This window comes from Choloepus didactylus, chromosome 5 (assembly GCF_015220235.1).
Source record: "Choloepus didactylus isolate mChoDid1 chromosome 5, mChoDid1.pri, whole genome shotgun sequence".
Taxonomy (NCBI): domain Eukaryota; kingdom Metazoa; phylum Chordata; class Mammalia; order Pilosa; family Megalonychidae; genus Choloepus; species Choloepus didactylus.
Window position 1 is genome coordinate 102930020 of NC_051311.1, and position 22240 is coordinate 102952259.

The 22240-nt window shown below is 37.3% G+C and overlaps 1 protein-coding gene across 8 annotated transcripts in view; it reads left to right on the plus strand.

Annotated features, from left to right (window-relative positions):
* Positions 1 to 22240, plus strand: part of GRM3 (glutamate metabotropic receptor 3) — a 260271-nt gene that overhangs the window by 206179 nt on the left and 31852 nt on the right. For 7 of the 8 annotated variants that reach the window (XM_037836540.1, XM_037836539.1, XM_037836541.1 and 4 more), the window contains 2 exons: positions 4684 to 5750; positions 13360 to 13534. In XM_037836540.1, coding sequence (XP_037692468.1) covers positions 4684 to 5750; positions 13360 to 13534 — 1242 coding nt within the window. The remainder of the gene's footprint in view (positions 1 to 4683; positions 5751 to 13359; positions 13535 to 22240) is intronic. The other variant, XM_037836546.1, reaches the window with a different exon arrangement.

The following is a 22240-nucleotide window of genomic DNA, read 5'->3' on the forward strand; positions in this document are numbered from 1 at the left end:
AATTTAGTGGCCTAAAGCAACATAAATTTATTATCTTACGTTTCTGGGCATTAAAAGTCCAAAATGGGTCTCACTGGGCTGAAAATCAAGATGTCAGCAGGGCTGCATTCCTTTTTGATGTTCTAGGGGTGGTCCATTCTCCTGCTTTTTCCACTTCAGAAGGGTCTCTATATTCTCTTGGCACATGGTGCCCTTCCATCTTCAAAGCCTGCAGTAGCTAGCCGTCTTGTGTTTCTCATATCCCATCACTCTGATACTGACTCTTTTGCCTCCCTTTTACATGTTCAGGGACCCTTATAATTACATTGGACCCACCCAGATGATCCAGGAAAATCTCTTTATTGTAAAGTTGATGTTTAGCAATCTTAATTCCATCTGCAACTTTAATTCCCATTTGCCATGTAACAAAACATATTCATAGATTCTGGGGATTAGGACATGGACATTTTTGAAGGGCCATTATTCTGCTACCACAGTTTGCTTTTTTCTTTATTTTGAAAGGTATTGCTTTGAAATAGCCTTATGAACAATGGCAGGAACATTATGTAAAAGCCAGAACTATATTCCTTATTTAGAATCTTTAAAAAATTTACTAATACGTAGCATTTTCAACCAATTAAGGAAAAAGCCTGGGAACTGAAACATTATCACTATTTTTTCAAGATAGAATCAGAATTCTTGGGTTATATAAAACTATGTTTGTTTATTCTTTGCTTAGGAAAAAAATCAGTAAAAATTTGGGGGGCTCTTTTCAGATGTTACAAATAAGTAAAATGTTGAATATTTTAACACATTTTACATAAAGTCTAGGATTCCCAGATGTGTAATTGGTTTATTCTCAACTAGGCAACCAATCTCCAGCACAGATGATGTTGTTAGATGATTCCCAGAGAATATTTTTAAAAGAAGTATGTTTTGAATAGTTAATGTTCATATTATTAACCCACATGCCAACAATCAATAACCTTCTCCAGCTCAGAAAACACAAAACAATCAGTTTCCTCATCTGTAAATACATTGATTTTAAGAAACATCATATTCAAGAATAGCTATGAAAATGGTGAAATAATTACATTAAAATTTACAATAAAGAAATATTTACAAAGCTCTTCTGGAAATCTCCTAATAATGGTAATAATGTTTCAGCTCCTGTGTTCAGTTGTCCTAAACAGATATGTGGTAAAAAGACCATATCAATGTAGAAAAAAAAGAGACCAAAAGAAACAATGAATAGCATGGAGACTGAGTATCATGAGATTTAATATATGGCAAGGGTTATGAATCAGTGGAAATTATAAATTATTTCATTTAGTGTTTTATTATTTTTTTATAATTATAATTTGTTTTAAATTGTGTCGTTATATGCATTATATTTATATTGTATTATTTTATTTAGTATTGAAATTAAATTACTAGCCATTTGAGGAAAAAGTAAATTGGAATCTTACCTCACACTAAAATAAATTTGAAATGCTTTAAAATTTTTAATGTCAAAATGGAAACCATAAAAAATATAAGAAATTTTAGATAACTATTTTAATAAGCTTGAGGTAGGGAAGGATTTTCTAGGCTGATAGGTAAACTAAAAATTACAAAGGAAAGATTAACAGAATCATTTACATAAGATTTTAAGAATCCTGTCTGGAAAAAAAAATCATGAACACGGTTAAAAGAAACTAGGAAGAATATTTCCAACATGTATGATAAAGAGTTAATAGCTATAATTCATATGTATTACATATTACATGCTATACATATTATATATTAATAAGAAAAACATTAACATCTCTAGAGAAAATAAGTAGCATGATCCAGCAATTAACAAAAGGAATGCTTATGATTTTTAAAATATGAAAAAATATAATCAGCTTCTCAAAAAGTCAAAGAGATGGCAAATTAAAATATCTTATTTTTGCCTATCAGTTTGTCAGTGATTTAAAAGATCAGTAATATCCAGTGTGGGTGAGATTGTGGAGAAAAGGGCATTCCTGTACAATAATCATGGAGGTGTAAACTGGTAAAAAACCTTTTCTGGATGGCAACTTGGTACTATGCAGCTAAATTGTAAAAGTACATTGATTCAGCAATTTTACTTCTATGAATTTGCTCTAAGGAAATAACTAGATAGTAAACCTTGGAAAAAACCTAAATGTTAAGCTATAGGGAATGCTTAAGTAGCTTGATACTTAACTAATAGTGTACAGCCCCTGAAAATAATGATAAAGGTATATATTAATTGAAATAGAAAAATATCCTTAAGACCTTGTTAAGTAAAAATAAATATATTACAAAACAACAGATAAGTATAATCATGTTTACTAAGGAATATGTGGGGGAGGGATGAAGGAGTAGGATCCAGATTGGGTCAGAAGTAAGGGTTGGATAAAGCAGCAGATATATTGGATAGCCTCTGCTTTGTCTCATCTTCCTACTCCCTATCACCCAGTAAATCTCACTTTTGAGTGCAGCCCTTCTTTTCATGAAGTTGTTTTATTTTATTATTATTATCATTATTTTAATCACTAACATTTATTAAGTACTTACTATTTACCAGCCACTGTGCTTAGCATGTTATATGCCTTATCTTATCAAATCTTCAAAACAACTCTAATTCCCCAATATGCAGATTAAGAAAAAGACTGGGAAAGGTTAATTTGCCCAAGGACACACAACTATTAAAAGAAAGAGGTGAGAATGACCCCCAGGCAGTCTAACTCCAAAACTGTGTATTTGCCCACTGCATCATCTTGTCTCACTGTGAACTTGAAGCCAATCAGCAACTGGAGTAGAGACACACAGACATAGGTGATGGATTTGTGGAATGTGGCATAAAGGAGGTGGAGGTTGGTGAAGTCAAATTGCAGGATGAAGAAACAAGACCACTAAGAGAAAAAAAAAATCACAATAAATGAGGAATAAATTTGGCATATTGGTCTTTCTTTGCTAATAGCCCTTAGTGTAGTATAAGGCTGTACTGTAAACCTTCCAACCCAGTCTTCTATGGGCACCTATGTGCCCTGGTCAGGAGAAGACTATTTGATAAAATGTGACATTCTCTTTCATCAAGTACCAAAATAATTCATTGAGGGTTCCTTTTCCTGCATAAAATATCTGGACCCAAGAAGAGTAAGATGTTTCACCATAGGCTAGAACAACATGAGCTCCAGAGAAAGTGGAATGGAACTCAAGAAGACCGACAAAACCCATACGGTCAGAGACTACAGTGTCCTCCACATTCCACTCTCATTCAGTAGTATGGTTGTAACTGGGCACATTAGCTATACTACATTTCCCAACCTCTCTCAAAATTGGGTGTGGCCATGTGACTAACTTCTTATCAGTGAAATGGTGGATGAAAATATGTGCCATTTCCAGGTTTATACTGGAATATATAAGTATACCTTATATATAAGTATACCTTCTTCACACTCTCAAATGGAAGCTGATGATCTGAGGAGGCCCCAGGAATTGGAACAGCTTCAAGATGGGAGGAACCCTGTTTTCTGACTCACCATGTGGGAGAGAGACACTCCCCAACCAAGAAAACCCTCCTTAGACTGCTACCTGAGGGAGAAGTAAACTTCCATTGTGTTTGTCATGAAACAGTTTGGGGTCTATTTGCCAACACTGGCAAGCCTACCGCAACTGAGAGAGTTGGTCTATGCCATCACATAGACATCAGCAACGTTATTCTTCTAGGTATAAGGAAAGAGTGATTGGCAGCCAGAAACAAATAGCACACAGTACACCAGAATAGGTGGCATAAAAATGTGATCAGAGTCAGCAGACATTAGCAAGCGAGACATGATGAGCAGCAGCTGGAGGGGAGGAAGCACAGATGCTCGCAGAACTGATGCTTGTCTGGACTCACAGAGAACAATAAGAAAGAAGACAAAGTCAGGCTATTTGCCTGAAAGCTATGACCTACAACACTCAGGAAAAAACTTTAAAGCATACTAAACTTAGATTCTATAGACTATCGGGGCCGTCAGGATATCCAGGTTGTATGTGTTTACATGGATAGGAGTGTGCTATAAATAAATACACGTGCGTTTATGTGGTTGGAATGAATTTACTCCAAAAAATTAGACTTGAAGGATTATGGGTGGGTTTCAATTTTTTATTTCTGTGTCATCTTAACTGTCTGCAGGAAACTTATCATACATTTTTTTTCATTTTTTAATTCAATTTTATTGAGATATATTCACGTATCATACATTTTTTGAGAAAAACTTTGTCTTCATTTTGAAAAAGAAAAATTCTTCATCTTAATTTTATATTTGCACGAAAATATTTAAGATGGGAAATATTTTTGGTGGCTGTACATAGATACACCTCTTATAATGCTGAGAAAGCTTTATAGAAAAGAATATTTACAGACCACATAGAATTATGACTAGATGTTTGCCAGTTTGCCCATTGCACAGTAGGGCCTTTGAAGGCAGGTACTGTATTATATTCATGATTATCACTGACACTGGACAATCAATAATGTTAAATGAATGAATTTATGAATGCATGAATACTCTGGTAACTTTTTATGTATAACTTCCAATAGTAACTGATAAAAAATACCTATTCCCTGTTCTTTCAGTTTTTCTAGATGTATGACAAAGTAATTGATGGATCACACTTAAGACTCCTAAACGGTGCTCTTTTTTTCTTTCACTTTATATGCCACAGCTCCATTCAACCCAAATAAAGGTGCAGATAGCATCGTCAAGTTTGACACTTTTGGAGACGGAATTGGCCAATACAACGTGTTTAATTTCCAGTACATGGGTGGCAAGTATTCCTACTTGAAGGTTGGTCAGTGGGCAGAAACCTTATCCCTAGATGTCGACTCGATTCACTGGTCCCGGAACTCAATTCCCACCTCCCAGTGCAGTGACCCCTGCGCCCTCAATGAAATGAAGAACATGCAGCCAGGGGACGTCTGCTGTTGGATCTGCATCCCCTGTGAGCCCTATGAATACCTGGCTGATGAATTTACCTGTATGGATTGTGGGCCTGGGCAGTGGCCTGCTGCAGACCTATCTGGCTGCTTTGACCTCCCTGAGGACTACATAAAGTGGGAAGATGCCTGGGCCATTGGTCCAGTCACCATTGCCTGCCTGGGTTTTGCGTGTACATGCATGGTTGTGACTGTTTTTATCAAGCACAACAACACACCCTTGGTCAAAGCATCAGGCCGGGAGCTCTGCTACATCTTGTTGTTTGGGGTTGGCCTGTCATATTGCATGACATTTTTCTTTATTGCCAAGCCGTCACCAGTTGTCTGTGCTTTGCGCCGACTAGGGTTGGGCACCTCCTTCGCTGTCTGTTACTCGGCACTGCTGACCAAGACAAACTGCATTGCCCGCATCTTCGATGGGGTCAAGAATGGCGCTCAGAGGCCAAAATTCATCAGCCCCAGTTCTCAGGTTTTCATCTGCCTAGGTCTGATACTGGTGCAAATTGTGGTTGTGTCCGTATGGCTCATACTGGAGGCTCCAGGCACGAGGAGGTACACTCTTCCAGAGAAGCGGGAAACAGTGATCTTAAAATGCAATGTCAAAGATTCCAGTATGTTGATCTCCCTTACCTACGATGTGATCCTGGTGATATTATGCACTGTGTATGCCTTCAAAACGCGGAAGTGCCCAGAAAATTTCAACGAAGCAAAGTTCATTGGTTTTACCATGTACACCACATGCATCATCTGGTTGGCTTTCCTCCCTATATTTTATGTGACATCTAGTGACTACAGAGTAAGTCTTTGAATGGCTTCTTGTTTGCTTTATTATTTTATTCTGCCAATGTTTTATTGTCAAAGATTTAAAATAGACCTCTCATTTCATTTCAACAATTATTTGGGCATTACAAATGCTTTGATGAATATCCATATTATATGTAGAAATTAATTTATCTTGTTTTGAAAGCATTTATTTAGTGCCTCCCAAGCGGAAAACACTTGTTAGGTACAGAGGAAAAGATAAGCGTAAATGACATGGTCATTCAAGCAATTTATAATCTACTGGGAGAAAAATCATTATGGATGGATGAATGGAATGGATGGACAGAAGGACAGATGGACAGATGGTTAGATACATAGATAGTGATAGAGAGATCCCTTTTAATTAAATCTAAAAAGTGATTTACAAGACTATACGACTTAAACCACTAAGAACCTAATGAGAATGCATCAAATTAGACACAAGAGGATCTGATTATGACAGATTGATCTGTAAATTAAAATACACTTGCAACATTAAGCCAGGATCAGTATAGAGATCTAAAAACTTTCACTCAAGGTACAAGTAAACATCATTATTTCTCTAAAACAGATTAAAATAGAATGTTAATTTATTGTACCCTTTCTACAAGGTAAGTGCCTCACTATATACGGTATATAGTGAAATAGAGAGAGAATCCTCTAGTTAAAGAGGATACTGTACATATCCAAGTAACCTAATTAAATCATTATTCATATAGTGCTAATAATATATGGTTCAAATTTCTGGACTTCAACATAATTACCATGTCTTCTGAAAGAAAGATTTCAACATTCCATCATAATGTCTCAAATTGTTGAAACCATTTATCACTTGCTGTTGTATTTATAATTCTGATTATTTAGTGTCTTCTGAGTGAATATAAGAATTTTTTCTTTTGAGTCAATTAGTTTTTATCTGCTGTATCTTAAGTGATCATAGACTAGAGTTTCCAGAGGCATATGGTTTCCTTGTTACATTATGGTTACACAAGATGAAGTACCACAATAGTGTAATAGTCCACAAATTCTGTTTATCAGCAATTCCTACATTGCCAAAGTCTTGAAAATTTCAGCTCAAAAAGAAGACAAAGATATTTAAAGCTTGAGATCAAGAAACTGACAAAGTTTAATGTATCCAATTTATTAAATTATTCACAACCATTGACTGAGACCTATGGACTACATTAAAGAAAGAATAATAAAATGAAGAACATAAGTTCAATGTCGGGGTAAGGTCAGGCATTCTAAGACCACCTATACAAATCTGTTAGAAGTGATGACATCAGAAATCAAAGTGAGATTATATAATCACAAGGGAGTTTGAACCTTTAGAATTTGAGGATTAAAATAAATAGAAAACTATAGTCAATGTATTTTAATGTCCCCCTCTATCTTTTGTCTTTATATACACATTCACTCCCTTAGATCTATCTACAAGGATTGATTTTTAAGGAGTTCTTTGGAAGCTACCCTACTGGATATGATTTGGTATTGGGACTGCAAAATAGTTGTAATGATAATTATTTTCCCTAGACATATGATTTCAAACTATTCTTTCTCAAAAGAGTTAGTAAAAACATAGAGCAGAAAATACTCCTGAGAAAAACATAAATAATGTTGTAAAAATTAAATTTCATTGGATGAATTAACGTTTATTTCTAAAACACAAGCAAAAAAAGTTGACTTTCTTCCTTTACCATTGTAGCAATATAGTGGAACAACTGATTGGATGCAATTACCTGAAGACATCAGAGGTGTTGCCATATGGTGGAATCATGCCTGGATCACACCCCTAGAAATTGTGATTTAATTGGCATAGGCTGCTACCTGAACATCAGGACTTTTCAAAGTTCTCTAGGCAATTCTAATTTGCATCCAAGGTTGAAAACCACTACTCTTAATGAGTCACATGCCCTTCTTATCTCACAGATTTGCTTAGTTTGGCATGCATTGTTCTGAAATTTTTTTTGAAATATTTGTTAAAGTTAGAAAACTGAGATATTTTTCATAAATATCCAGGATCTTGGCTTTTCTTAACAAAGTAAAAGCCCTGAGCACAAATTCCTACATACAATAATTAGCTGGACCTAACTAGTATCTGCCCCACCAGACAAGGCATTTTCTCCTGTTCTCCACAGCCCCCGCTACTCCCTGAATTAGTACACCTGACTCCGTTCACTTAGACACCTGCATTGTCCCTATAAGCATTTGAACTTGGAAAACCTTGTTCTAGAAAGGCTTGTGTGTGTGTGTGTGTATATGTATATATATATATCAGAAACGAGACTAGGATTTAAAATTTCCCAGAGGGAAACCATATAGTGCAAACAGAATCAGCAGCACTAGAAAAGTATCCCATAATTCAAGGGCAACTGGAGGGAATTTGGGCATCAAATAGTCAACAAAGTTTATAGCTCAGTACTTTGCAACCCATTGTGAGTTATAAATAAATACAACACACTATTCCAGTCTTCAAGAAGCTTATATCCCAGCTGGGGGGGAAATATGCCAAGCATTAAACAATTTAAGATCAACACAAGATAGTTTGTAATTAAATTGGTGATACAGATGCTAAACGCCTAAGGTTTCAAAGAAAAGTTGGATCAGTAAGATCTTGGTGTTTCTAGGAATGCTTCCTGAAGAGGGGTGAAACCCTTGGTACACCTTGATGGGCAGGTACAATTAAGGTAATTAGAGAATAAAGAGGAAGTTATATGAAGCAACAGGGAATATTCCTGAGACAAGACAGGTAGAAAGCAGTGATAACCATTTGACTCAAGTGAAAGATGGGGTTGGGGGTGTCTAGTGAGAAATTAGCAGCTAGGCCAGATTATTCATGATCTTGTAACCAGACAAAATAATTCATTTAGAAATATTTAAAGGCTTTGAGATCTGGAGACTTTTTGTTTTCTTTTTTATTTTGGTTGGTTGCTTAAACAAAAAGTGACATGACAAAATGTAAGAGGGAAAGAGAGAAACTAACTCTTCTTGATCAGTTTCTCTAAGAACTTATTCAGCTAGATGCTTTGCAAACACAATCTCCCTTATACTCATTACACCCTGGGAGATAGATATTATTATCCATTGGAGAGCTGAGTAAACTGACTCAGGGATAATTGACTTCCCAAGAGGCACAATTGAGAAATATGAGGAAAAGTTTTTCTGATCCAAGTCCGTACCACAAACTTATCTATCCTTGATATGAAGGATGGATTCAAAGGAGAGCCTAGGACAAGGAAGACTAATCAAAGCTATTACAGGCATCCAAGACAGTAAGAAAAAACTTGAGTCACTATATGGAAACTCAAAGGAATTTTGAGAAATTATCCAGGATATCTCCTAAACTAGGGATCAAATACATAGTTTAATTTCTGTAAATAAAAACTAGACTGTGTTTGGGTAGAAAATTATCTGTAAAGCAGAAAGGAATTAATGTCAATTATTGAGAGGGTTTTGTTTATTCATATCTTCAAAATAGTTGAGCACTTATTCTGAGCTTTATGGATACAGCTAACAACGTAGACATGTCCTTGCTCTTTTGTAACTTACAGTCTAGTAGGGGAGTGAGGGGAATATGGAGATGGGGAATAAATAATAAACTAACAAAAATACAAGATAACCCAGGTAGTGGTAAGTGCTATGAAGGAAGGAAGTGGGGTGTTATAATACTACAGTGCTTCTCAAACTTTAATGTACACAAAGATACCTGGGGATCTTGTTAAAATGAAAATTCTGATTCAGAAAGAAGGGAGTTGGGCCCAAGATTCTGGATTCTAGCAAGCTCCCAGCTGCTGGAGATGCTGCTGGACCAGGGACCATACTTTAACTATCAAGATGCTAAATTGTTAATGGGGTTGGGGCAGGCAAAGCTATTTTGCCTACAGTAAGCAGAGATTTTGAAGGTGACTCTAGAATTTTGAAAGCATTCAAATAATTCCAAAGAAATTCTCATTTTCCTATGACTATTTGGAAGCTTAAAAAATTTATCAAATCTTACATCCTTTCAAAAAGTGTATACCACCACACCTTCTTTCCTAGTGCCCATTTCATAATACTTCACTGAAGGATGTGAAGAAGCCACCCATGGAATTCTGCATGCTTGGCAGAAGAAACAGCAAGTAAAACATCAAACATCCCAGGACAGAAATTTGTAGAAAAGACAGGCAAATCTGGCTCCATTTTAATGAGTAAATGGAAGAGTGATTTGATGATAAGAGGTAGGCAGGTAGTTTAGATCATATAGGACTTTGTAGCACAGTAAAGAGGTCTTCCAGCAGAACCAGCAGAATTTGCTATTGGGTTGATGTGTGGGTGGAAAGGAAAAGGCAAAATAAAGGCTGACTCTCAGGTTTTTGCCTTGCATGACTGGGTGGCAGTTGGTGCCATTTGCTCAAATGGGGACACTTTGGGAGAAGGGATCAAGTTTTGCATACATATTAGTTCTGAAATGTCTATCATATCAAGGCGAGAGTTGAATATATAAGTGTAGAAGCCCATCGGATAGGTCAGAACTAATAATAAATATTTGGACATCATCAGCATAGGAGGTATTTAAAATCATGGAACTCAATGAGATGGTGAAGAGAAGAAAGTCCCAAACTGAGAACTGGGGCACTCCAGTACTTAAAGGTCAGGTAGATGGGAAAAAGCTGGCAAAGATAACTAAAAGAAGCAACATCAGTGAGGAACAAAGTGTCAAGAAAGCCAGAGAGATATGATTAATTATGTTGAATGTTGCTGGGCATTTGAGAAAGATGAAAACAGGGCAATATGGACTGTTTACTGTAGGGAGAGTCAGATTTATAGATAAATGCATATTTTTAATAGCGAGACTTAATGAAGGAACTGTTCAGTTGAAACTGAGGCTGATACTTGGGCTTTGTAAAAAAATAAAGGTTTAAAATTTATAATAGGTATGTTGAACAAATATGGCAAACTATAATCAAAATGCAACTTTAGTTCTGGCTCCCATTGTTCCTTTAAGCTGTATTTAGCAAAGACAAGCAACTCCCCCGTCCCCTTGGATGAAAATTCCTGTGGACACACTCATATACTTACTGAGTGTTCATCATATGCTAATCACCATCCTCGTATTGGGGATAAAACAAAGTGTGAAAATACCGTTGACTTTGGCCCTTGAAATTTTGTGCACACTCTTAGGTAACATACAGTCCTACTGTCATTTTCAGTTGAAAACAGTCTCTATTGAGAAATTAAAATGCTGGTCTTATGTAGTTATCAAAACATATCTTGATTTAACATTAAATTTCATTTCCTCCTGAGGTCTGGACAGCATCAGGCTGGGAGCGGAAGTAGTTGATTTCTCCTTTCTCCTTGCTCACTTTCCCAACCCACCAGCTGCTGTTTCCCTCTCAGCCATGGTTAAAGAGTAATGCAAAGAAGTACGGCAGTTCTTATGTGGCTGAATGGCTTTATTTTCTGCTAAACCTACAAGCGGTTAAAGACAACATCCCTGGGATGGCTGAAAGATGATTTAAGCTGGCTCTCAAGGGGCATTTTCATGGGATCTTCAGAAGTTCCCTGCTAGCTTTTTTCTCCTGCAGGTCCTTGACTGACTTAGTTGGCAGTTCACCAGTCTAAATTGTCTCTTGTGGCACCACACTCAGCTGTGGGCATCCAGCTGTCCACCTCCAGCATCTTTCTGTAAAGGTCTTTGGGCTTCTCCAGATAGACCCAAGACTACTGAGGATGCCTTTTTATACTGTGGTCCATCTTGTCCATGCATTTCACTTTCATATCCTTGGCTTTGACGACTTCTTGGAGTAAAGTACTATCTCAATACAGTAACAAGTCTTTGGGCTCTTCCACTAAAGCAATTAGCCTTCTCTCACTTTCTAGATTTCCAAGTTAGGAATCAGACCCCAATCCAAGACATCCTCCTCCTGCAGAAATACCTCAAGCCTTTTGAGAATGGTCATATCGAAGCTTTCCTCACCAGGCTTGAAGCAATGGGATAGGCATAACCCTCCCTTAGGGGATGAAGGGTATGAAATTCAGAGCATAGCATTTTCCAAGATAATCTCCTCATAAAAGCCTCTCCAGTTACCTTTCCTTGTAATAGCTTTAAGTGTTTGAGGAATTTCAGAAGCTGTAAAAATGTTTCTAGAAAAGGTTTCTTAGAAAGTTAGCACATTTGGATCGTCTCACCCTCATTATGATATCTCATACTTCTCATATTGCCTCCACAGTCAACACTGAAGCAGGAAGAGTACAGTTCTGTCGTCAGTTGGACTTACTATAAATGAGAATTGGACTTACTATAAATAATAGTTATAATTTATCAAAGATTTTACACTGTAGAATTAGAGACTAGCTTCATCTCCAAGAAGTTGACCGAAGAGACAGAGCCTGCAGTTTGGAACCCCAAGCAGCAGGGCACTGGAGTAATTGAGAGAGACAAGAGCTTTGAAAGAATGGAGATGGATTGTGATTTCAGCATAAGTAAAACTAGGGACTGAAGAATTACACTACAAGGGTAGCCGTTTATTTTTTTTTTTCAAACAAACAAACAAAAAAACCCAGAATGGAGCTTCTAAAGTTACAGGGCTTCTCCAATTAATTGTCCAATCTTCAGTTTTTCTTGATTGCAGAGGAAGGTCAAAGAATTTAGAACACTAGAAATTATGCTATTTGCTTATACCATTGCATGGGAAAAAAGGAAAAAGAAATCCAGTATTATTACCCTAGTATCCCAAAGGGCCTCTGAGTAGCTATATAACAGCTGTTCACAGACTTATAGAAGAAATAATTGATTTTCATTTTCAGTATTGAAAATGATAAAATATGTGTAATTTAATTTGGAATTTTCCAGCAAACCTATGGGAACTAAACCAGGACAATTGACAAGATAAGAAAATATGGAGAGTAAAAGCAAGAGAATGAGAAGAAAAGATGTTAAAACCTAGTCCAAGGTATACTTTCAGGGGAAGCATAGAGGGTAAAAGTGAAATTTCTCTGTCAAGGATGGGCATATAGGTACATAGAGAACAAAAAGATTGAACAATGAATATCAAACTTCCATAGAGATGCTAATGAAATAAAAGATAAGGTACCCCAGAAAAAAAGTTGATAATGCCCCCCAATAATGAGTAGGGAAGCCATTAGCTATTAGGCAGGCAGAGTTCCCAGCAAGAAAGGGAGATGGAAAAATGTAAAAGGCCCACATTTGTTCACAATATAGTGAATCTTAAGCCAGCTTCACTGATGGAAATCACTTCAGTCTAGCCACTGCATCATTGAATATTTAGGTTTCACTGTTTAGGATTCTGACATCAGTGGTTCTGCAGACATCTCTTTATATAAAAAGAAAGAAAAACAAAACAAGAAAATCCATGTGAAGTCTTGGCAAGCATTCAGGAGCACCCCACACAAATAGTGTTTGCTTACAAATTCCAAGCGATGTTTCCATCAACATCCCAAACTCAGAAGACCCAATATAATTACCCTATTGACTTGACTACAAAAAGAACAGAATCATGGATAATTTCAGGTTTTTCAGGGTTTGGTCATTTTAAATGCTCTCTTTAGTTGGTCATTTTCTTGAATTTATAGCCAGACACTTACTAGGCAATCTTTTCTTGTAGGTGCAGACAACAACCATGTGCATTTCAGTCAGCCTGAGCGGCTTCGTGGTCCTAGGCTGTTTGTTTGCTCCCAAGGTGCACATTATCCTGTTCCAACCCCAGAAGAATGTAGTCACTCACAGACTACACCTCAACAGGTTCAGTGTCAGCGGAACTGGGACCACTTATTCTCAGTGTAAGTATGGAACTTGACATTGATTCCTTCGTAGGTAACATTGTAGAATGAACTAGGCTGTGAGAGGAAGCACTGGACACTGGCAGGAACAGGCAATACTTATCCCTGTGAACAACCCCAATTTGATTTTTTTTATTAGAGAATGTTCTGGTTTGCTAATGCTGCCATTACGCAAAATACCAGAAATGGATTGGTGTTTAAAAAGGGCGTTTATTTGGTTACAAATTTACAGTCTGAAGGCCATAAAAGTGTCCAAGGCATAAACATGAGTACACCTTCACTGAAGAATGGCCAGTGGTGTCCGGAACACTTCTATTGGCTGCTGTGTTCTTCCTTTGCTCCCAGGTTATGTTTCAAAACAGCTTTCTCCCAGGATGTTTCTTTCTAGGTGTCTGGGGGTATTCTCTTAGTTTCTCCCAGGAAAACTCAGGAGTAGCAAAAGTCTACTTTCAGTGGCCGTCTTCAAAATGTCACTGCTGACTGCAGCACCTCCTTCTGTCTGTGAACACTTTTATAGAACTCCAGTGATTCAATTAAGACTCACCCTCAATGGGTGGGGTAACATCTCCAAGGAAATTATCCAATCAAAAGTCTCACCCACAGTTGATTGACTCACAGCTCCATGGAAACACTCAATCAAAGGATTCCAACTTAATCAACACCAATACATCTGCCCCCACAAGATTGCATCAAAGAATGTGGCACTTTGGGGGACATAATACATTCAAACTGCCACAGAGAAATTTTGGGTTTACAGAAAAATCATGCATAAAATTCAGGGTTCCCTTATACTGCCCTAGTATTAATACCTTGCATTGGTATGGTTCATTTATTACAATTGATGAAAGCACATTTTCGTAATTGTACTATTAACTACAGTCCATGGCTTTACATAGGATTCACTATGTGTTGTGCAGTTCCATGGATTTTTTTTTCTAATTTTTATTCTAGTAACATATATAGAAACTAAAACTTCACCTCATAGCCACATTCAAATATATAATTCAGTGCCATTAACTACATTCACAATGTTGTGCTACCATCATCACCATTAAACCAAAACTTTTTCATCAACCCAAGCAGAAACGCTGTACAAATTAAGTGTTTGCCCAGATCCTGGTAACGTATATTCTAGTTTCTGACTCGATAAGTTTGTTTGTTCTAAATATTTCATATCATACAGTATCTGAGCTTTTGTGCTGACTTATTTCATTCAATATGATGTCTTCATAGTTCATCTATGTTATCATAGATATCAAAACGTCATTCCTTTTTATGGCTGAATAATATTCCATTGTATGCATATAACAGCATTCTGTTTATTCATTCATTGGTTGATGGACACTTGGGTTGCTGCCCTTTTTTGGCAATTGTGAATAATGCCACTGTGAACTTCAGTGTGCAAATATCTGTCCAAATCCCTGCTTTCAATTCTTTTTGATACATACCTAGAAGTGGGATTCCCAGATCATAAGATAATTCTATACTTAATTTTCTGAGGAACTGCCAAACTGTCTTTCACAGTGGCTGCACCATTTTACATTCCCACCAATAATGAACTAGTATTCCCATTTGTCTACATCCTATCCAACAATTATAATTTTGTTTGTTTTTTTTTTTGAATAATAGCCATTCTGGTATGTGTGAAATGGTGTCATTGGGGTTTTGATTTGCATTTACCTAATGGCTAATGATATGGGACATCTTTTCATGGGCTTTTTGATCATTTATCTATATTCTTTGAATAAATTTTTATTGAAGTCTTTGCTCATTTTTTTAAGGGAGTTTTGTTTTTGTTGTTGAGTTGTAGGATTTCTTCATATATTCTGGATATTAAACCTTTATTGTATATGTGGTATCCATATATTTTCTACCATTATTTAGGTTGTTTTTTCAACTTCAGGATAACATCCCCTGGCACTCAAAAGTTTATATTATTAAGGAGGTCTGATTTATCTACTTCTTTCTTTTTTTGCTTATGCAAAAAAAAAAAAAAAAAAAGAAAGAAAGCAGTCCCTGTGTTTTCTTCTAGTTGTGTTTCTTACATTTAGGTCTTTCATCCATTTCTATTTAGATAATTGTGACTTTGTAATAGTTTTTAAGATCTGGAAGTATGTCTTCTAACTTTGTTCTTCTTTTCAAGATGGCTTTGGTTATTCAGGGCCCTTGCTGTTTCGTATCTATATATGATATTTGCTTTTTCATTCCTGCAAAGAAAGGTGTTGGAAGTTTGGTGGGGATTGCATTGAATCTGTAAATTGCTTTGGGAAGAATTAACAATATTTACTCTTCCAATCCATGAATACAGAATGTCCTTACATTTATTTAAGTCTTCTTTGATTTCTTTTTTCAGTGTTTTTTAGTTTCTTGCATACAAATCCTTAACATCCTTGGTTAGACTTATTTGTAGGTATTTGTTTCTTTTAGTTCTTATTGTAAATGGAGTATTTTTCTTGATTTCTTCTTCAGATTGTTCATTACTGGTATATAGAAATATTACTGATATTTTTATCTACAGAAGCTATTTTATTTAAAAAGAGGAATAGCGAAATAGCAAAATAGGCATGAGAGAACTGCCATTTGCTATAGCTTTATGAGCAGTACTATCCAATAATACATTTTTTCCATGCATGTCTTTATTTTATTACTCATCTTACCAAACACTAGACAAAGGGGTGTCAGTCACAAGGTTTTTACAATTACACAGTCACGAGATAAAAGCTATAAGTTATACAGTCATTATCAAAGATCAAGGCTATTGGATTTCAGTTCAGCACTTTCAGGTATTTCCTTCTGGCTATTCTAATACACTAGAAAGTAAAAAAGAAATATCTATATAATGATTCAGTAGTCATAATCATTTGTTAAATCCTAACGTCTCAGTTACAATTCCTACCTCTCATTTGATCATTCTCTCAACCATCAGGGATTTCTGGGCAATGACCATTCTAACTTCTTCATGTTTAAAAGGGGTGTTGACATTATGGGATAGAGGAATGAAATTGGTTGATGTTCTTGGAGATACTGGTACCTCTGGGTTTCAGGGCTTTTCTGGCATAGGAACAATCTGGAGGCTTTAAGTTTCTGAAAAAATAACCTTAATAAGTAAAACTTTTATAGAGTCTTAGATAGAGCCCAGGGTATTCTTGAGGGTTTTCAGGAATACTGTTGGTTGGACCTTGGCATACTGTGGCAGTTTGCAGTATCTGGCTGAAGCTTGCATAAGAGTAACCTCCAGAATGAATTCCAACTCTGTGAAATCTTTTCGCCACTGAAGCTTTATTTTGGTTCATTTCTTTTCCCCTTTTTGTCCAAGAAGGCTTTCTCAATCCCATGATGCTAGGGCCAGGCTCATCCCTGGGAGTCATGTCCCAAATTGCCAGGGAGACTTATAGCTGGAAGTTATGTCCCACTTGGGGGGTGGGGGTGGGTAATGAGTTTATTTGTAGAGTTTACCTTAGAGAAAGAGAGGCCACATCTTAGCAACAAAAGAGTTTCTCTGGGGGTGTCTCTCAGTCATAATTATAAGTAGGCTTGGCTTTGCCATTCCAGAAATAAGTTTCAGAAGGGCAAGCCTCAAGATCGAGGGCTTGGCTTATTAAACTGGGAGACCCTAATGTTTGAGAGAATACCAGGAATTCCCCAGGTGGGGAAGTTTAATAGTTACACATTTTTTCTCTAGTCCCTCAAGGGACTTTGCAAACACTTTTTTATTTTCTGTCCAAAATACTCTGGAATGTGTGAAGGTATTACATTAACCTGTACAGAATAACAAGATCTCATTCCCTATTCTAAGTTTTCTGTAATTAGGTTGTTTAAATAAACTGACCAGACAGGTTAAATTAGATAGTGTGCTACAGAAAATTTAAATTTTGGACAAAATAAACATCTCTTCCTTTGGTCTCACACAGAAGTTGAAGTTTTAAAATATAGACAGTATCATTCTTTACCCTGTATTCTGATTTACCTTAGTCCTAACCAGATCAACTTCATTAATATCTCTAACTGAAGACTGATCTCTTTTTCAGTTTCTTTAACAGTTGTTGCATGGAGTAATGCTGACTTTCAGAGCTGCAGAATGTGCTAACTCTGAATCTCAGGTGTCACACATATACCCAGAGTTCCAGGGAACTACCAGGTTATACACAAAGAGCACAGCATCTCAGAATTCAGAGATAACAGTTAAAACTCAGGAATAAATGTGACTGCTGTAAGAGCTTACAGTGTAGGCCCTAATTTTCTTAAAAGCATTTTCTAAATGAAGCTATTTTCAGAAATAAAAACATTTGACAGCTGACTTATATTGTTGTCATCAGCCACCAACCATAGCAGAGTTTGGTCCTGTCTCACCTTTACACATTTGCCAGGGTTATGTTAATTACCAGGAGGACATAATTTATATACTTGCCATGCTTTTCTCTTTAAAAAAAAAAAAAACACACAGAGGCGGGGCAAGATGGTGGACTGGTGAGCTGTATGTTTTAGTTACTCCTTTAGGTAGAAAGCCAGGAACTGCATGGACTGGACACCACAGAGCAATCTGACTTTGGGCATACTTCATACAACACTCATGAAAATGTGGAACTGCTGAGATCAGTGAAATCTGTAAGTTGTTGCGGCCAGGGGTCCCGCGCCCCTCCCTGCCAGGCTCAGTCCCATGGGAGGAGGGGCTGTCAACTCCGGGAAGGAGAAGGGAGAACTGCAGTGGCAGCCCTTATAGGAAACTCATTCTACTGATCCAAACTCCAACCATAGATAGACTGAGACCAGACAACAGAGAATCTGAGAGCAGCCAGCCCAGCAGAGAGGAGAAAGACATAGAAAAAAACAGCACGAAAAACTCCAAAATAGAAGCGGAGGATTTTTGGAGTTCTGGTGAACATAGAAAGGGGAACGGCAGAGCTCAGGCCCTCAGGCTCATATGCAAATCCCGAAGAAAAGCTGATCTCCCTGCCCTGTGGACCTTTCCTTAATGGGCCTAATTGCTTTGTCTCTTAGCATTTCAATAACCCATTAGATCTCTGAGGAGGGCCCTTTTTTTTTCCTTTTTTTTTTTAATCCTTTTTTCTTTTTCAAAAACAATAACTCTAAGAAGCCCAATACAGAAAGCTTCAAAGACTTGCAATTTGGGCAGGTCAAGACAAGAGCAGAACTAAGAGAGCTCTGAGACAAAAGGCAATAATCCAGTGGCTGAGAAAATTCACTAAACACCACAACTTCCCAAGAAAAGGGGGGTGTCTGCTCACAGCCATCAACCTGGTGGACAGGAAACACTCCTGCCCATCGCCAGCCCCATAGCCCAGAGCTGCCCCAGACAACCCAGTGTGACGGAAGTGCTTCAAATAACAGGCACACTCCACAAAACTGGGTGTGGAGATTAGCCTTCCCTGCAACCTCAGCTGATTGTCCCAGAGCTGGGAAGGTGGAGCAGTGTGAATTAACAAAGCCCCACTCAGCCATCATTTCAGCAGACTGGGAGCCTCCCTACACAGCCCAGCAGCCCAGAACCACCCTGAGAGGATGGCACTCACCTGTGACATAGCACAGTCATCCCTCAACAGAGGACCAGGGGGTGCACGGCCTGGAAGAGGGACCCACTTGCAAGTCTCAGGAGCCATACGCCAATACCAAGGACTTGTGGGTCAGTGGCAGAGACAAACTTTGGCAGGACTGAACTGAAGGATTAGACTATTGCAGCAGCTTTAAAACTCCAGGATCACCAGGGAGATTTGATTGTTAGAGCCACCCCCCCTCCCTGACTGCCCAGAAACACGCCCCATATACAGGGCAGGCAACACCAACTACACACGCAAGCTTGGTACACCAATTGGACCCCACAAGACTCACTCCCCCACTCACCACAAAGGCACACCAGGGGAGAACTGGCTTGTGGAGAACAGGTGGCTCGTGGACGCCACCTGCTGGTTAGTTAGAGAAAGTGTACTCCACGAAGCTGTAGATCTGATAAATTAGAGATAAGGACTTCAATTGGTCTACAAATCCTAAAAGAACCCTATCAAGTTCAGCAAATGCCAAGAGGCCAAAAACAACAGAAAATTCTAAAGCATATGAAAAAACCAGACGATATGGATAACCCAAGCCCAAGCACCCAAATCAAAAGATCAGAAGAGACACAGCACCTAGAGCAGCTACTCAAAGAAATAAAGATGAACAATGAGACCATAGTACGGGATACAAAGGATATCAAGAAGACCCTAGAAGAGCATAAAGAAGACATTGCAAGACTAAATAAAAAAATGGATGATCTTATGGAAATTAAAGAAACTGTTGACCAAATTAAAAAGATTCTGGACACTCATAGTACAAGACTAGAGGAAGTTGAACAACGAATCAGTGACCTGGAAGATGACAGAATGGAAAATGAAAGCATAAAAGAAAGAATGGGGAAAAAAATTGAAAAAATCGAAACGGACCTCAGGGATATGATAGATAATATAAAACATCCTAATATAAGACTCATTGGTGTTCCAGAAGGGGAAGAAAAGGGTAAAGGTCTAGGAAGAGTATTCAAAGAAATTGTTGGGGAAAACTTCCCAAATCTTCTAAACAACATAAATACACAAATCATAAATGCCCAGCGAACTCCAAATAGAATAAATCCAAATAAACCCACTCCGAGACATATTCTGATCACACTGTCAAACACGGAAGAGAAGGAGCAAGTTCTGAAAGCAGCAAGAGAAAAGCAATTCACCACATACAAAGGAAACAGCATAAGACTAAGTAGTGACTACTCAGCAGTCACCATGGAGCAAGAAGGCAGTGGCATGATATATTTAAAATTCTGAGTGAGAAAAATTTCCAACCAAGAATACTTTATCCAGCAAAGCTCTCCTTCAAATTTGAGGGAGAGCTTAAATTTTTCACAGACAAACAAATGCTGAGAGAATTTGCTAACAAGAGACCTGCCCTACTGGAGATACTAAAGGGAGCCCTACAGACAGAGAAACAAAGAAAGGACAGAGAGACTTGGAGAAAGGTTCAGTACTAAAGAGATTCGGTATGGGTACAATAAAGGATATTAATTGAGAGAGGGGAAAAATATATATGACAAACATAAACCAAAGGATAAGATGGCCGATTCAAGAAATGCCTTCACGGTTTTAACGTTGAATGTAAATGGATTAAACTCCCCAATTAAAAGATATAGATTCGCAGAATGGATTAAAAAAAATGAACCATCAATATGTTGCATACAAGAGACTCATCTTAGACACAGGGAGACAAAGAAATTGAAAGTGAAAGGATGGAAAAAAATATTTCATGCAAGCTACAGCCAAAAGAAAGCAGATGTAGCAATATTAATCTCAGATAAAATAGACTTTAAATGCAGGGATGTTTTGAGAGACAAAGAAGGCCACTACATACTAATAAAAGGGGCAATTCAACAAGAAGAAATAACAATCATAAATGTCTATGCACCCAATCAAGGTGCCACAAAATACATGAGAGAAACACTGGCAAAACTAAAGGAAGCAATTGTTGTTTCCACAGTAATTGTGGGAGACTTCAACACATCACTCTCTCCTATAGATAGATCAACCAGACAGAGGGCCAATAAGGAAATTGAAACCTAAACAATCTGATAAATGAATTATATTTAACAGACATATACAGAACATTACATCCCAAATCACCAAGATACACATACTTCTCTAGTGCTCACGGAACTTTCTCCAGAATAGATCATATGCTGGGACATAAAACAAGCCTCAATAAATTTAAAAAGATTGAAATTATTCAAAGCACATTCTCTGACCACAATGGAATACAATTAGAAGTCAATAACCATCAGAGACTTAGAAAATTCACAAATACCTGGAGGTTAAACAACGCACTCGTAAACAATCAGTGGGTTAACGAAGAAATAGCAAGAGAAATTGCTAAATATATAGAGATGAATGAAAATGAGAACACAACATACCAAAACCTATGGGATGCAGCAAAAGCAGTGCTAAGGGGGAAATTTATAGCACTAAACGCATATATTAAAAAGGAAGAAAGAGCCAAAATCAAAGAACTATTGGATCAACTGAAGAAGCTAGAAAATGAACAGCAAACCAATCCTAAACCAAGTAGAAGAAAAGAAATAACAAGGATTAAAGCAGAAATAAATGACATAGAGAACAAAAAAACAATAGAGGATAACTATCACCAAAACTTGGTTCTTTGAGAAGATCAACAAGATTGACAAGCCCCTAGCTAGACTGACAAAATCAAAAAGAGAGAAGACCCATATAAACAAAATAATGAATGAAAAACGTGACATAACTGCAGATCCTGAAGAAATTAAAATAATTATAAGAAGATACTATGAACAACTGTATGGCAACAAACTGGATAATGTAGAGGAAATGGACAATTTCCTGAAAACATATGAACAACCTAGACTGACCAGAGAAGAATTAGAAGACCTCAATCAACCCATCACAAGCAAAGAGATCCAATCAGTCATCAAAAATCTTCCCACAAATAAATGCCCAGGGCCAGATGGCTTCACAGGGGAATTCTACCAAACTTTCCAGAAAGAACTGACACCAATCTTACTCAAACTCTTTCAAAACATTGAAGAAAATGGAACACTACTTAACTCATTTTATGAAGCTAACATCAATCTAATACCAAAACCAGGCAAAAATGCTACAAAAAAGGAAAACTACCGGCCAATCTCCCTAATGAATATAG